Source organism: Vulpes lagopus, chromosome 6 (assembly GCF_018345385.1).
Source record: "Vulpes lagopus strain Blue_001 chromosome 6, ASM1834538v1, whole genome shotgun sequence".
NCBI lineage: Eukaryota > Metazoa > Chordata > Mammalia > Carnivora > Canidae > Vulpes > Vulpes lagopus.
Window position 1 is genome coordinate 2,760,737 of NC_054829.1, and position 17,874 is coordinate 2,778,610.

General features: G+C 40.3%; 1 protein-coding gene across 3 annotated transcripts in view; it reads right to left on the bottom strand.

Annotated features, from left to right (window-relative positions):
- RCOR1 (REST corepressor 1) overlaps positions 1-17,874 on the bottom strand; it is a 124,856-nt gene that overhangs the window by 24,576 nt on the left and 82,406 nt on the right. For all 3 annotated transcript variants that reach the window (XR_005988369.1, XR_005988370.1, XM_041758577.1), the window contains exon 4: positions 29-81. Coding sequence is in view for 1 of the 3 variants with exons in the window: in XM_041758577.1 (XP_041614511.1) it covers positions 29-81 (53 nt within the window). In the remaining 2 variants the exon portion in view is untranslated. The remainder of the gene's footprint in view (positions 1-28; positions 82-17,874) is intronic.

Consider the following 17,874-nt stretch of genomic DNA (forward strand, 5'->3'; position numbering starts at 1 on the left):
TAACAACAAAATGAAACCATGTCATTACCTGTTCCATGTTGTACCCATGCTTCTCTTTAGCAATGGCAATGTATTCATCTACTGAAAAACAAGACAAGAGACCAGTAAACAAACTGTGGGGCAGGAAGGAACGTCTATGAGCACTAGAACTCTATATATATTTCAGGCCTCCCAGGCACAAGAATAAAAATAAAGACAATAAAAAACAGAATCATATAATATGATCCCATTATGTATCTTACTTACATACATAAATCCCAAGAGGAATGGTTCAAAATATACTCAAGTATCAGCAGTACTTGTCTCTGGCTGGGAAGACTGATTTTTTTTTTAACTTAGTTCTACTTAAATTTTCTATGATAAATATTATTTTGGTACTTTGAAAGATAATTAAAGAAATAAAAAATATATTAAATTTGGGTTTTAGTGTCAGCCAAAGTTGATAAATAAGCCACTTACTTCGTATTAAAAAAATCTAAGAGATGAATTATATGAACCAGTGCCTGGCATTTGCTTTCAAATTCTAACACAAGGTGACAAGTGCCAGCTTTCAAGCACTAAGGTAAATGCCACAGAAAACTGACAGACTCAATCTCCAGAAGTCACCACACTCATAAAGTTACTTCCTCTCTACATTTTCTAGTCTTTCTTCCAGGGGTGAAAAAAAGGCTTGTGGGCAGCCCGGGTGGCTCCAGTTTCGCGCCGCCTTCAGCCCAGGGCGTGATCCTGGAGACCTGGGATCGAGTCCTACGTTGGGCTCCCTGCATGGAGGAGCCTGCTTCTCCTTCTGTCTCTGCCTCTCTCTGTGTCTCTCATGAATAAAAAAAATCTTAAAAAAAAAAAAAAAGCTTGCTAATCAATCACACTTCATTATTCTCCTGTATAGCTTTTATTTTATTTTTTGTAAATTACAAAAAAATAAAACAAAGTCCAAAACCAAAAACACTCCAAATAGTATAGAACTGTTTGAAACAAACAAGAGTTCCCACTGGCCTGTCCCTCCCCCCTCCCAGAGCCTCACCCTCCAGGTGCAAAGACCAAACAACAGGGAGAGGATCACCTGCCCGCTCTCATGCAGGCAGCTGCCAGAGCAGCCTCATGGAGTGTGAGCTCCTCAGTCTCAGTGTGCTCTGCAAGTACACCACGACTGTCTCGCCCAGGTATGGCACAACTGACAACCAACTTAGAAACAAGAAGTCAGTTTTGAAAAAGAATTCAAACTCTTATATTACAGGCATTCTAATACTGATTTTGTCAATACTTTCCGATTGACAAAAGGTCGATTTACTTCCAACTGTAACTACATACAGTGCAACTCAGTATTAGCTTCACTAAGGCACTAGGTTTTCTATTTCCTTTTTTTCATAAAGTACTAGAAACTGACAGTTACTTCACTCAGAATGTATACAGCTGCTTATTGAACAACACAGGTTTGTGTGTCCACTTTTCCAATCCAGTTCTGTGTATTTTCTCTTCCCTAAGTCCCTAAGGACTTTCTTAATGACGCTGTCTTTTCTCTAGCTTCCTTTATTGTGAGAACACAGTATGTACCACAGACAATGTACAAACGTGTGTTTATTGACGGTTTATGTCACTGGCAGGGCTTCTGGTCAACAGCAGGTCATTAGTAAAGTTTTGGGGGTGTCAAAAGTTGTATGTAAATTTTTTACTACATAGGTGTTGGAACCTCAAATTGTTCAAGGGTCCACTGTAGTAAAGTTCCAACTTACCCGAGAGTCAGTGAACGACAAACTAAATGACCCTGGTTTGTCACAAAAGTTGAAACTGGTGATTTTAAAAATGGGAAAAGAGGGGCGCTGGGGTAGGGTGGCTCAGTTGGTGAAGTGTCTGCCTTCAGCTCGGGTCACGATTCTGGGGTCCTAGAATTGAATCCTAGGATGGACTCCCTGCTGCTCCTCCTCCCTCGGCCTCTGCCCCTCCCCCTTGCTTGTGCTAGCTCTCTCTCTCAAAATATTAATAAAATCTTTTTAAAAAATTAAAAATAATTTTAAATGGGATAGGAAATTATTCCAAAGTATGTTCTTTGCTTATTACTTCACAATAGGGTAGATTATACCAAATAAGAAAAAAATACTCTGAGATTCTAAAAAACAATGCAATGTTCAGTGATGGTGCCTGAACAGGTGGCTATGCACACCTGGCCAGAACGCTGAGAAATGTGGCAGCCATGGAGGTTCACACTGGAGGAGACAGACACATGAGGACACACTAGAACCTGAGGGATGGATTGCAGGTCAGTTGATAAAAACTAAGTAATGAGGGCAGCCTGGGTGGCTCAGCAGTTTAGCGCCGCCTTCAGCCCAGGGCGTGATCCTGGAGACCCGGGATCGGGTCCCACGTGGGGCTCCCTGCATGGAGCCTGCATCTCCCTCTGCCTGTGTCTCTGCCTCCCTCTCTCTCATGAATAAATAAATAAAATCTTAAAACAAACAAAAAACGAAGTAATGAAATGTGTTCAAGCCAAGGCAATATAAGGGGAAAAGAGAAAATCTACAGTGAATTGAGGGTCAATCTCAGAGAGGGTCTGCTGTAAGGGTTGTTTCTTTTAATAGATATTTGGTAAATGAACCTCAAACTTCTACTATACCATCTCAACTCTGCAAGCATACAAATTTCCAGACACTATTATTTACCTTAGCTGAGTAAGCAATGTGTGATGTGTGCACAGCCACTATTTGGTCATGTGATCTGCAAGCAGATACCTGCAGAGGCCATAGGAGCGGGGCAGGGTCCCCACAGTGGGCTGCCACAGGAACCTGCCCTGCCCACAGTTCTTGGGAGCAGATGCTATCTTGCTTGTAAGTCCTTTCTGCTCCATCGGTAACAGCCAGTAAAGCCTGTCCTCATGGTCTCCAACCAGAGTTAGCTTAAAAATTACAAGGAAAACCAAAGCATTCTTGGGATGCGACTCTATTTTCATCTGCTCCTTTGCTTTCTTACACAAAAATTAATTGGTGGTAGGAACAGTAAAATGGACTGAACAGTGGATCCTGACTGTCGCAGCTAAGTTTGGACAAACATTTTCCATGTTGTAAACAGTGAGGTGTTCTTACTAAGTAACCTTTAGAATCACACCTCTTTTAGATTTTCCTGGAGACTACTCTGAGGAATCTAAAGCAGAGAAAGAACTCTATCAGAGCCACTAACAGGAAGTCACTTGCCATCTCTACCAGGTGCCCTGAAGGTGTGACCCAATAAAATAATATTATGGAGAGCCCTGCAACTTGCAAAAGAATTAGCATCTGATACTCATTAGCAAAACCACACTTTTTCATTCCTTTCATTGCGTCCAATGTCCAACAAAGATTCAACAATTTGCTAAATGAATGCTGGGGGTGCTGTGATGTGTACAATGAACCCATGGAAAAGAAAGGCTCTTTTCTAGCAAAGTAAAAGGCAGCACAGGTTAGAAAGATGGATAAGAAAGATAGAGGTCCGATCTTGGCTGTCTCTAAACAAAATGAGTTCACAGGCAGTGATGCCTGGTATAGAGTAAGCCCTACAGTTCAGACTGTGTTACCTTTAGCAACTTTCCTGACTTTCCCAGGAAGGAGCTCTCACCAATAAAGCTGCGTCATTACCCAACTGAAAACTACAGCAGAGTACAAGCCTTCCTGGAATGTTTTAGGCTGGAGTTAATTCAGAATAGAGCCATGTGCACGCACAAAGGATGCTCCTGACAGCTTTGTTTCTTACTGCCTCCCTACTGTATGCAGACAGTCCTCAGTTCTTGCTCCCTTTCACAATCAGGGGCACAGGGCTATCCACCACAGTTTCTAGACCGCACAATGTCTTCTGCTCCTTTACAGAGCATGCTAGCAGCTGCCAGTATACTGGGCATGTTGAAAACAGAACATGTGCATTTTCAAAACCTCCCACATGCTTTCCTTAAGCAAAAATAAGCTTTTAACCTAAGACAATAAAATCCACTCCCAAATGCCTTCATAAAAACAAAGGATGACCAGATAGTTCAGGTGGTGGATGAAAGATGAAACAGGAAGGGAAGCAAGAGATATACAAGCTACCTGAGACCAACAGCTCTAAAATAAAGAACACAGGGTTCCTTGGGGACTTTTCCAGTACTTTTTCATCTCTGGCAACTGGAATCTTGATTTCATCTCTAAAAAATTGAAGGTTAACCAGAGTCAAACCCAATCAGGGGTGAAGAGCTACTACAGGCAGAGAGTCATTAAGTAAGCTGTGATTAGGACAATACACAAAAGTCCATGTGGCTTAAGGAAATGCCAGAACATTTCGATGGGCCTGGTCATTTGCATCTGCCAGGCTTCCCCATCTTGGGCAAAGGGGACAGAACCAGATAGTCATTTGGGTGTGAGAAGCAGGTGAGCTGACATTTCTAATCTGTTGGTCAGAAGCAGAAAGATGTCACTAAGTACACTCTCCTTTAAAAACAATTGCAGAGCACCTGGGTGGTTCAGTTGGTTAAGTGTCCAACTCTTGACTTTGGCTCAGGTCATGATCCTGCATGGGGCTCTGTGCTCAGCAGGGAGTCTGTGTAAGTTTTCTCTCTCAGGGATCACTGGGTGGCTCAACGGTTTAGCACCTGCCTTTGGCCCAGGGGTGTGATCCTGGAGTCCTGGGATTGGGCTCCCGGCATGGAGCCTGCTTTTCCCTCCTCCTGTGTCTCTGCCTCTCTCTCTGTGTGTCTCTCATGAATAAATAAATCTTTTTTAAAAAAAAGTTTTCTTTCTCTCTCTCCCTCTCCCCTAATTCCCCTCTCCCTTTTATTTAAAAAGATAAATTTTTATCTTTTAAAAAAAAAATTTAAAAATTCCATCATTGTGTAATACAGTATTTTTAAAAACTTGAATATCCTATGGAAACAACCAAGGACAACTACCTGATTTTAAATTATGATGGACAGAGTACATTTCACTCTGCTTCCGTAAGAAGTACACAGACTGTACAAACCACTGGTTTTTTTTGACAAGAACTTAGCATTACATGAGCAGCCCAGGTGGCTCAGGGGTTTAGTGCCACCTTTGGCCCGGGGCCTGATCCTGAAGACCTGGGATCGGGTACTGCATCAGGCTTCCTGCATGGAGCCTGTTTCTCCCTCTGCCTGTGTCTCTGCCTCTGTGTGTGGGTCTCTCATGAATAAATAAATAAAATCTTAAAAAAAAAAAAAAAGAACTTAGCATTACAGAAAGCACAGGTAAATGAGTCATGCTTTGCGGTAACATCACTTAAAAGGTAGAAGGTGTGTGAAATTGATCAAGAAAATTTACAAAATTCCTAAAGCCTAGCCAAACACTTACTGAACTACCCTTACTATGTACAGAACACACTGTACTAAATAGCTGCCCAAAATAAAGAAGAAAAACAAACTGACTTCCTGAAGTAGTTTGAAATGACACACAAGAAACAGAGAAGAGAAATACATAAAATAACAGTATAGATGTAGACTAGCATGGGAATCCAAAATAATGAGTAAATAATGATGGTAATGATGTTAAATCAAGATAAGCTTCCTGAAGATTCAACAGCTATATTGATTAAGTAATAACAATAGCTAATATTTGAGAATTTACTATGTGCCAGCCACTGTTCTAAGCTCTTTATGAGGATTATCTTTTAATCCTCTCGAATAATTCTATTATCACTCCCACTTATAAATAAAGAAACTAAGACTAGAGAAGTAATTTATTCAAAGTGACACAGCTGGTAAATAGTAGAAATAGGACTTATATACACTCAGTGTGTGTGACCACAGGTCCTGCGATTATAAACCCCTACAAGCTGTCCTATCTCTTGAGTAAAGGACACAGAGGGAGAAGGGCGCCCATACAAGAACAGTCTCCATGGTACAGAGAACTGAGCAAGGCTAACAAATGTACTATGGCACTTGAACAAAATCAAGAAAATAAAACTGAGGTTGATGAAGGCAGTAATGGGAAGCGAGGGTAACAGGCAAATGGCTGCCTTGGAGTAGGCTTCATTTGCTTCTATATTCTTGTTTCCATCTGATGAACTAAATGTCCTCGGTACCATTAGTGAGTCTCAAACTCAACTGCAAAAAAGAGAAAAATGCAGATGAAAGTTGCCACGGTAACCTGAGCTCACCCACTCCTCCCTCCTCTAGACACTGCGGAGACTCAGGACACCTTGTGATCTTGCATATTCTATTCAGAGCAAAAGGCTGACACCATAGGGTGGGTTGAGGACAAAGCTATAATCTCAATACAGTTTTTAAAAAATTTTTATTTTCCTAACATTTGCAGTAGCATTAGTACTACAAAGGAAACATGGCACCAATTTCTCTCTCATAACTCAAACTGATCCTGCCAAAATTTTCTTTAGGAATATGATAAATATCGTGGCATCTCCTTTTATTATTAAAATAAGAAATGAATTATCACTGTAACTCACTGAGAATCGAAATGAGCTTAACTCATTTAAGTAAAGCAATTATGCCACCTGGTGGGCACAGATATTACTACAGTTAACATTTCAATGATCCATCTGAACAGCTGGGGAGGGGGGGCGGGGGGGGGGGGGGAGGCATGCACCAGAAACAAGATAAGCCACAGAGACTCTGCCAGAATATAATATAATGAACCAGTCCTTCCTAGTCAGTAATAAAATGCACTTCATGAAAATTCTGTTTCTTAATGTAGTTTTGTTAAAATCCTACTTAATAGAAAAAGTGCCCCTGCAGGCACTCCAGTATATATTACAAAATCCAACCCAGTCTCACAATCTGATCAAGTGGAAATAAGAAATATGAACACCCTCCACAAGCCACATGTATTTAAATTCAGCTCTGGCATCTGTTCCTACGTCATCTGCACTTCTGTACCCCTCCTCCTATCCAGTATCCACTGCTAGGACTCTGGCTAAGTCCTCCCCCACCTTGCCTCTCTATGCCTCCTTTCCTCAGCAGCAGATGAGTGGCTTGACCAGTATGATCTTAAAAGTGGTTCCAGGGCTAACATTTTATGAGTAATTTAAAAATTTGGGGGTGGGCACCTGTGTGGCTCAGTTAGTCGAGGGTCGAACTCTTGATTTCAGCCCAGGCCATAATCTCGAGGCTGAGGCTCCACACTCAAAAGGGAGGCTGCTTGAGAGTTTGCCTCCCACCCCCAATGTCTACCCTGGCTTCATGTGCATGCTCTCTCTAGAATGGAGACATAATCCACCTTTATTCCACTCCTCATACACCTGTACACAAAGGCACAGGTACAATCTCCCATATTTTAGAAACTGATCATCATTAGAATGACATTTAGTTGTAATTAAAACAGTAACCACCTTTCCCTTAAAAATGCCCAAAGCCTAAGGTAAAGAATAAGTCAGCATAGTGACAAACTATCCCCTTGCATCTCTCACACCACGTCAACCTACCTGACAATTAAGTCCCTAAGCAGGCAACTCTGTACTTAAAATAATTTCATTTGCTCTCATACATGTTGTTCTTTTACAGTATAACTAAAGGAAGAACTACGCCCCAAACAAGGTCTCCAACTCGCTAACAAATGGCCACAGTCCATGACAGGAAAGGGGGGCAGGGAACACACTGAGATTCATCCACAAACTCATACCAGTCAGCAGTGGGAAGAGCCCTGGGTCCTTGGTTTCTATCAGAAACTTGTGGGCAAAACACATTTCCTCACCTATTTGACAAGAATAAGGGAAGATATCCTCGTCAAACCCTTTACAAAGTAATAAAGGAGCCAAGATATACAAGTGTAAAGTGTTACTAAAATGAATTCCTTCACAAACATGTATGGGTTCCAATGAGAGGTGGGGTAGGGTGCACTTTACAACCACATTATTAGCTCATCAAGACAAACCCAGCCTAGAACCCTAGGAGAGCTATCCTGCCATCCAGAAGTTCCCAATCCTAACTGATGGGAGCCAGCTGGTAAATTTCTGTGAAATACTGCCTCTCGGGCTCCACCCTCCTTTGTTTATGTGTGTGCACATGAACGTACATGAGTTCACATATGTTCATTTATGTGCATGAGTGTGTGTACTTCATGGGTATACAGTTTTCATAAAGCATGACGGGCACAGAGAAAGGCACACACGTAAGGGCCCAGGCTTGGTGATCTTTCAAAAAATGAACACACCTAGATCAAGGAGAGAACTGACTACACTCAAGATGTTTGGTTTGCCCCCAGGTGATTCTGAGAATCCGTCAATTAGAGCATAATATTAATATATAGAGAACATGAGTTTGATAACATTCCCCATTTTAATGTGATAAAAAAAAGTTCCTCAACAAGCACAAAATTTTTAAGTTTGGTATTAAAAAGATCAGTATCAGGACCACAAAAATAGGAAGAAATATGCTCTTTATGTTACTATATAAAAGGAGGTTTGTGAATTTGTGAGTTGTGAATTTCAATCATGCAAAAAAATTTCCTTTCCAGTACTATATAGAGGTTCTTTTTTAAATTACCAACTTCAGGGGCCCTGGGTGGCTCAATTGGTGAAGCGTCTGACTTCGGCTTGAGTCATGAGTCCAGGGTCCTGGGATCCAGCCTCGCGTCAGGCTCAATGCTCATCAGGAAGTCTGCTCATCCCTTTCCCTTTGACCACCCCTCCCACCCCACTTGTGCATGCACTGTCTCTCTCTCTCTCTCAAATAAATACAATCTTGAAAAATAAATAAATTAGGGGCACCTGGGTGGCTCGGTCAGTTAAGCAGCTGCCTTTGGCTCAGGTCCTGCCCTGCTCAGCAGGGAGTCTGCTTCTCCCTCTCCCTGCCATTACCCCCTGCTTGTGCACTCTGTCAAATAAATAAATAAAATCTTTATTATTAATTAATTGATTGATTAAATTACTGACTTCAGGCTCCCATCCTGCAGGGGAGGTGGTGGTCAGAAGGATTTACAAGCTGCAAATCCTTGTGACTCCTCACAGCTTGTCCAATTATAGGGACATTTGTCCTTTAACCCTGCCTCTGCCACCCCACATATACAATGGTCCTTGCCTTAGTTTACAGCCCATGGTGTATAAGAATACAGAAAAAAAGAGATCCCTAAGTGAAACTGCCAAGGGAAACATGGAGAGAGGCTGGGTTCTAGGAACACAGGAACACAAGTCTCTGCCCAACGCAGACTCGACGCAAGGTCACTCCTCTGTGGGCCCTGGTTTCTCAAGCTCTGAAAATGGAAGCTCAACTGCACAGTGGTATCGTGAGAATGGGGGTGGGAGAAAATAGCATGTTTGTTGGGAGGGAGCAGGTATTCCTACCTAATTGCTACCCACTTTCGGTGCTTGAATTTTGTAGGGGTGCTGGGGGTGAGGATAGGGTATCTTCATTGAGTAAAGAAGCCTGACTTTTCAAAATAGGTGGCATAAAGATGACATTTTATAATTAATATACTTTAACCATTCTCCAACAAATCTTTCAAGCCTACTGTGTGCCCAGTGCTGCTTATATACAGCCATGATTAAACAGCCCACCTTCACAGAATTCAGTCTGGCTGGAGAGAGAAATAATTACACAAATAATTAACTCCAATTGTCCTAAGTGTCAGAGAAAAAGAACTTAGCTGGGAAATCTGATCTGCAGAATCAAGGATGGTTTTCTTTTCTATTGGAAAAGGACATTATAAATTCCTGCTTACTCATTTGTTATTTATATAGTAGGGAAAAATTGAAAGAATCGAAATGTTCAAGAATGTGGACATGGATAGGCTATATGATGGGATATTCAAGGATCAAAACTCAATTTAATGTTTAATTACAGGAAAATTAAAGTTGAAAAATTATTATTTACAGTACATTTGTGCTTAAAATCAGAGTGAGCAGAAGCATGCAGAGAAGACATGAAAGCAAAATTTTAATAGTGGCCATACCCATGTGACGAAGTGAAGGAGTTCTAGGCTATTTTTAATAATAAAAAGCAAGCTTGTGTGTATATATGTAATTTCTTTTCTGAACCATTTGAGAGTATCATAATTATGCCCTGTATTCTTACTCAGCGTGTATCTTCTATGAGTAGATATATTCTAACTACAGAACAGTAAATTCAACATTTAAACCATCATCTGGGTCTGTATTCCAATCTGACCAGTAGACCCCAAAATGTGCTTTACATTGTGAAGAATTTTAAAGTAAATCCCAGTTATCTCATCCCTACACACACACACACACACACACACACCTTTTTTTAATGTGGACCAAAAAAAGTGGACATATTTTCTTTGTAGAACCACAATATCATTATCACACCTAAACAGTAAAATTCCTTGATATGAGAAACAAGTGTTATAATCACTGGATTGTTTAAAATGTAGAAGTCCAACAATAGCAATTACTGGTGAGGACATGGAGCAAATAAATTTTGCATTTTATTAGTAGCAGGCTGAACCAGTTTGACCACTTTGGAAAATAATTTGGCACTGATCTCTCATAGCTGAATATCTACATTCCGATGGATATCAAGAACTAAGTCATAGAGAGTTCCCAGTAGTAATAGTTGTAGAAATAAAAAACTGGAAGCAAATGTCCACTGTGAACAGAAAAGAAAATTATAACAAGATGAAGTTCTTTAAGTATGGAAAGATGAAGACAGGACACACTGGGATGACAAACGGGAGGTAATCCTTGGTTTGTAGTGGAGAGCTTCAGCTATAATCTGTAAACCTAACTCTGCCTTTTCTTTTCTTTTTTTAAGACTTTATTTATTGATGAGACAGAGAGAGAGAGAAAGAGAGAGAGGCAAGGGAGAAGCAGGCTCCATGCAGGGAGCCCGACGCGGACCTCGATCCCAGGTCTCCAGAATCAGGCCCTGGGCTGAAGGCAGTGCTAAACCGCTGAGCCATCCGGGCTGCCCAGTTCTGCCTTTTCTATTGTGAACATTTAGCTAACTCTAAAACAAAGAATAAAAATGATGATAATTTTCATACACTGAAAAACATCATTTTAATCACAATTATCAAGCTCTCTGAAAGCCATTTATTTGTAAAAAGCTGAAAACCAAGGCCAGTATTGGCTTATTCTATCTTTACCCCTGTTTTCATTTCAAAGAATTAATAGGTTAGGGACTTTAAGTCCATTTCTCCCTTCTGTCAATGACCTTATTAATTTACCAACGCAAGTCTCCATTCGACTGGAAGCTACACTTGGAGAGGGACTTGTCAGACTGTTCATTCTTGTATTTCCCCAGTGTCTGGTACAAACATATCACTCAAATATTTACCGAGCAAATGAATGGTCATTAGGCGAGTGGCAAAGAAGAAAATGTTGGAGGATTCCAGATGACCCCCAAGACATAGAACAAAAGAGACAAAAAGTCTGTATTTGCAAATCTCCAAACAGAGAAGTGTCCACAACCCCATCATTTTCTCATGCTGAGAGGATTGGCAGAGCTGATCAAACATACCATGTTCCTCATCATTTTTTCGTAGAGAGAGAGACAAGTAAAAAGTACTATATCAGGTGACTAAAAAGAGAATGAAGGAACTGAGTCAAAGTAGTAGTGATCTCTATTTCACAGTGTGGTCAAGGAAAGCCATACTGACGTTGACGTGTAAGCAATGACCAAGAAGAACCGAGAAAGAGAGCCATGAGGACATTTAGGAAAAGAGGATTCCAGACAAAGAAACAGAAAAGGTTCCAGGGAGCATGTTTTGGAGGTATTCAGGAGGGCAAAAGCAGGGTCAGACTAGGCAGGGCCTTGTGGCCAACTGTCAGACCTTCTGATATTACAGTGAACTGGAAAGGCACTCGAATGTTTTATATAAGCATTCTTGACATGTATTATGTATTTGTGTAAATGTTAAAAAACTTATTATATAGCTATGAAACTTTCACACACAATATCATCTTAAAAATGTGTACTGAAGTCAAATGCCCTAACACAGAAATGTTTGTGTATGTTGCAGGTCTAAGGAAGGTTCTCATTCCAAGAAAGCTACAACTTGTTTTAAAATCTCTAATTTGACTTTGCCTTTTGACACATCTTTCAATCCTGTATGTCTAGTACATTGCATGTCTTAATTTTTTTCTTTATATTATCCAGCTTAAAAAAAAATCAGCTTGATGGTCTCTGCCATAGCTAATGATTTCCATCTATGTCCATTTTCACACTGAGATTTGTGCTAACCACTGTACCGGTTTCTCTTCATTTTTATATAATAAAAACAAAATGCAATCAAACACTTAAATAACTGCAGAAGTACTGATTATATATAACCTATAAAGTACATAATGCATAAATGAGCGGGACCATCTGTTTCGCTGATTCCCAACAGCCAAAGTTACCTTGCAAATTTCTACACCCAGTGCAAGTGCAACTGAGTCTAGGAAATTTGCGTCTTCATGAAACGACCTACAGTGGGCATGGCTGTGCACTGGCTCCCCCACTTGGCTCCAATTCACCGTTTAGGGGTAAAGCCCTACCTTAAAGAGTCAAACAACAAAAACCATCCTCAGATTATCCCTTTCCTAACCTATCCTCTCTCCTAAAACTGCCTTCTAAGAGGTCTCTCGGGCCACAGCTTTATATTACATTTGACCACACTTGCTTGGTAAACATTTTTTTTTTTTTTTTGCATTAAAACAGTAAAGCGAACCAGACAGGGAATATGATCTGACCTGACTATATATATTTCAAAGAAGATAAAATTATCCAGTAAAAAAAGCTTTTTGAGATTTCTTGCTAGTAACATGTCCACTTTGTTTTACTAACATTCAGCTGCTTCTCTACACAAAGTCCAGACCATGGCTGGGTCTGTGTGTATGGGTAGGGACACCAAGGGAATGTAAAGAGTACCCTGTACTATGCTAAAGGGAGCAGCAGCCCCACTGAGAGAAGGCTGTCCTAAAGCCATTAGGTTGGGGCAAGTGAGGTAGGCACCTAGGGTACAGACCAAGTGGGATAAGGAGGGAGTCCCCAAGGAAGGGCAGTGTGAAATGGGTAGGGGAAGATGTTCACAGATGGGAATAGAGGGGGGGCATCCATGCAGGAGAGCAGTTAGACATTCTACTGGGGACTAGGGAGATGATGTCACATCATAGGTGCCCCATAGGTATTGATAAATGTGTGGAGTAACTAATGGAGCAGGGCAGGTGTACCCAGATACAGATGTGGTAGTACTCTTACTGAAAGGCCTGTGAAAGGCCACTCGACACCCACCTAACACCCCCCTCCCAGGATCTCCAACTCCGTTGAGCAAGCCCAAGCGCTCCTGACATTGCCAACCTGACTTCCTAAATTTCAATCAAGCCTCTCTTTAACAGCAATGGCTAGTGAGGGCAGCAACTTCTCTCAGCTGGAATGAATCAACACTTACTGCCTCTAGCCTCAGCTCTTCACTCAACCACATGGCTGTCAAGAGCCCTGATGCACACTTTCACTGCTTCTCACCTCCCCAAGGACAATGCGTGTCATGACCAGGCAGGTCTCCAAAACAAAGCACTGCATTTTCGCCCCACATCCACAGGCCTGTCCAAAACGCATCTGCCCGCTACCTGCAGGGCTCGCGCACCGTGCCCACCAGCCGACCCTTATATTCCTCAGCCTTCCACCCGGTCGTCCACTGTTGCCAATGCTTCCTTTCCTTGTCTCTACCCAGGAAAATGCAGCGCTTTCTGCCGGGTCCCAAGGGGAGCATCCGACCACTAACAGTACACAGGAGATGCCTGATGCTATAACAAGACTCAACTGTCTTCATGTCCAATTAGTGAACATTTTTCAGTTTCTCTTACCATCTGCCCAACCTCCAGATCCTACCATTTTTTCAACCTTCATTCACTCCTTTGTCCCCTAAACTCAAGCCACTGTTTCATCAAGTAATTTTCCAGAATTATTTAATAACACTATTTATTTATTTTTATTTTTTTTAATAACACTATTTAAATCACATTGTTCTCACCCATGCTACTTGGAATTATTTATATTTCTTCTACATGAAAGGTGTCTCTACAAGGCATATTTTCTAGGCATACCCCAAAGGTTGGATCTCTCAATGAAGTTTTACATAGATACAGCCCAAAGCAACTCGTGTAACATCAGTATTGCTTTAAGATCGTAATTATAGTTTATTAAATGAAGCAGCACATGAAGGCAGATGTGTGTAATAAATGCCATCTGGAGACCAGAGATCTAGCCCAAACTTGGCTACTAATTAGCTGTGGGATCTTAAGCATTTGATTTAACTTCTCTAAATCTCAACTTTCTGCATCCAAAGAAGAGCCAAACTAGATGAAACACATATAAATTACCTGTTTACAGGTTCATTTTCCTTTCTTTCCCCTTTAAAGTATGAGCTTCCTGAATCCCTCATTTCTGCAATAGCACCAAGCACACAAAGCTGTTCAATATAAATCTAACTGAGATGCTTCTGGAGAGAAAGTGAAATCATGAGCCTAAACTTCACTTAGAAAAATAAATACATGAGCTAGAAACACAGAAAATAAAAATGGTACGGGGATACCTGAGTGGCTCAGCAGTTGAGCGTCTGCCTTTGGTTCAGGGTGCGATCCCATAGTCCTGGGATCGAATCCCACATTGGGCTTCCTGCATGGAGCCTGCTTCTCCCTCTGCCTATGTCTCTGCCTCTCTCTCTCTCTCTCATGAATAAATAAATAAAATCTTAAAAAAAAAAAAAAAGAATAAAAATGGTACAAATCAGGAAACGGATAAATCAATGAAACAAAATCAAGAGCCCAAATGTAGACCAAAGTACACATACAAGTTTAATATCAGTGATGGAGAAAAGAATTAAGTAATTCCAGACAGAACAATGACGTAATGAGGAAAGAGGAGTAAGAGGGTGGGGAGGACAGAAGACACACAGGTATCAGTATCTGTAACATGTGGGTAAGAGAGCTTTTTTCAGCATGACAGTATACCAGAAACTACAAATAAGATTAATAAATTTAACTATATATATAATTCTAAAAAACAAATTTAAAAATAAGGTAAGATTTAACTCTACTTATAGAAGAATTAAAAGATCAAAATACAAAGATGCTCAACCTTAGTAATAATTAATGAAATCCTTTTTTATCAGTTCAAAGTTAAAAAAAATTAATATTCCCATACAATGAGGCATCACCTCATACTCATTAAGAAAGCTACTATTAAAAAACAAAAAAAACTAAACAAACAGCAGTTAACAATTATGATGAGGATGTGGAGTTACTAGAGCCCATGCACTGCTGGTGGGAGCATAAAATGATAGCAGCCTCTGCAGAAAACAGGCTGGTGATGCCTCAAAAAATTAAAAAATAGAATTACACACCCAGCAATTTCACTTCTATGTCCAAAAGAAATGAAAGCAGGTCCTCAAAGAGATATTTGCACACCCATGTTCACAGCAGCAGCATTCACAGGAGCCAAAACACAGAAACAATGCAAGTGCCCATCAACAGATGACTGGAGATAAAAACATGGTCTATCCATCCATACAGGGAGTATTTCCAGTCAGGAAGTATTTCCTTCCAACTGAAGGAAACTGTGACACAGGCTACAATGTGGATGAAACTGAAGGACATCATGCTGAGTGAAAGAAGCCAGTCACAAAACAGTATATAATTCCACTTATATCAAGTAACCAGAGTAGTCAAATTCATGGAGTCGGAAAGTAGAATGGTGGTTGCCAGGTGCTGGGGGGTAGGAGGTGGGAGGGGGTAAATGTAGAAAAAATGTAGACCGGTGTTTTAATGAGTACGGAGTTTCAGTTTTACAAGATGAAAAGAGTTCTAGAGGTGGTACACAATAATGTGAATGTGCTTAATACCATTTTACACTTAAAAATGATTAAGATGGATGGGCAGCCCGGTGGCTCAGCGGTTTAGCGCCACCTTCGGCTCAGGGCCTGATCCTAGACACCCGGGATAGAGTCCCACATTGGGCTCCCTGCAGGGAGCCTGCTTCTCCCTCTGCCTGTGTCTCTGCCTCTCTCTCTCTGTCTCTCATGAATAAATAAGTAAAAAAAAATAAAAATAATAAAAAAGATTAAGATGGAAATATAAACCAAAAGATTTCATTTGCTTGTTATAATTTCACAATAAAATTTACTTGGAATTAAAGAAATGGTTAAGATGGTAAATTTTACACTGTATTTTACTATAAAAATAATTTAAAAATTTTAAGAATAAAGGACGCCTGGGTGGCTCAGCGGTTTAGCGTCTGCCTTCGGCTCAGGGCATGATCCCAGAGTCCCGGGATCAAGTCCACATCAGTCTCCCTGCTTCTCTCTCTACCTATGCCTCTGCCTCTCTCTCTCAGTGTCTCTCATGAATAAATAAATGGAATCTTTTTTTTTTTAATAAATGGAATCTTTAAAAGAAAGAAAGGAAAAAAATTTTAAGAATAAAAAATCAATATACCCAGTACTGGGGACATTTTTGGCACACTCCTCTAACTCTTCAGAAGACACAAAGAAAAATGTATAAATGTAGAATGTATATACCATTTGACCTAGCAACCCCACTTCAATGATGTTCATGGCAGCACTGTTTAGAAATATCTACCTATGAAACACCCATATTGTATGACCATTAAACAAAAAAATAAGTGTAAGGGACTAACAGATACTCAGAATATTAACATAACACTGGTTAACTTGGGAGATGTAGAATATTTTATCTTGCGCATATATATTATTTTTTAGCTCAAAAGAAAATAAACTACACACTTTTAGAGTGGCCAAAATCCAAAACACTGACTAACCAAGGACACAGTGCAACAGCAACTTTCATCCATTGCTGGTGGGAATGCAAAGTGGCAGAGCCACTTCAGAAGAGTCTTGCAATTTCTTACAAAATCAAATATATTAACATACAATCCAGCAATCTTGCTCCTTAGTATTTACCCTAAAGAGCTGAAAACTTATGTCCACACACTAAAACCCACATATACATGTTCATATGAATAATATACATGTTCGTATGAATAATACACGTTATTCATAATTGCCAAAACTTGGAAGCAACCAAGATGTCCTTCAGTAGGTGAATGGGTAAACACACTGTGGTCCATCCAGATAATCCAATGCTGTTCAGCACAAAGAAAATGAGTCATCAAGCCATGAAAAGGACATGGAGGAACCTCAAATGTGTGTTATCACTAAGTCAAAAAAGCCAATCTGAAAAGGCTACATACTGTATCATTCCAGCCATATGACAGTTCTGGAGAAGACAGAACTACAGAGACAGGAAAAAGATCAGTAGTTGCCAAAAGTTATGGGGTTAGGAGGGATGCATAGGCAGACCACAGAGAATTTTTAGGGCAGGGAAACTATTCAGTATGTAATTACAATAGTGAATACATGTGTCAAAACCTACAGAATGTACAACACAAGAATGAATATTTTTTTAAAAGATTTTATTTATTTATTCATGAGAGACAGAGAGAGAGGCAGAGACACAGGCTCCATGCAGGGAGCCCAATGTGGGATCGATCCCAGGTCTCCAGGATCACGCCATGGGCCGAAGGCAGGCGCTAAACCACTGAGCCACCCAGGGATCCCACAAGAATGAATCTTAATGTAAATTATGAACCTTGGGTAACAATGATGTATCAGTGTAGGTTGACTGGTAACAAGTTTAGGGGTTGTCAATAGTAGAGGAGGTTGTACACATGTGTGGGGGTAACAGTGTATGGGAAGAAATCTCTGTACTTTCTACTCAATCTGGCTGTGAACCTAAAACTCATCTAAAAATTAAATCCATTTTTAAAAATGAAATTAAAAAAAAAAGAATGTATTTGCCCCTTGGCCTAGGAACTCTATTTCTAGGGATTTATCATTCCCTATAGTTTTTTTTTTTTAATTTAAAAACTAAGAAACAGTCTTTTTTATTTTATTAAAGATTATATTCATTTATTCATGAGAAACACAGAGAGAGAGAGAAGCAGAAATACAGACA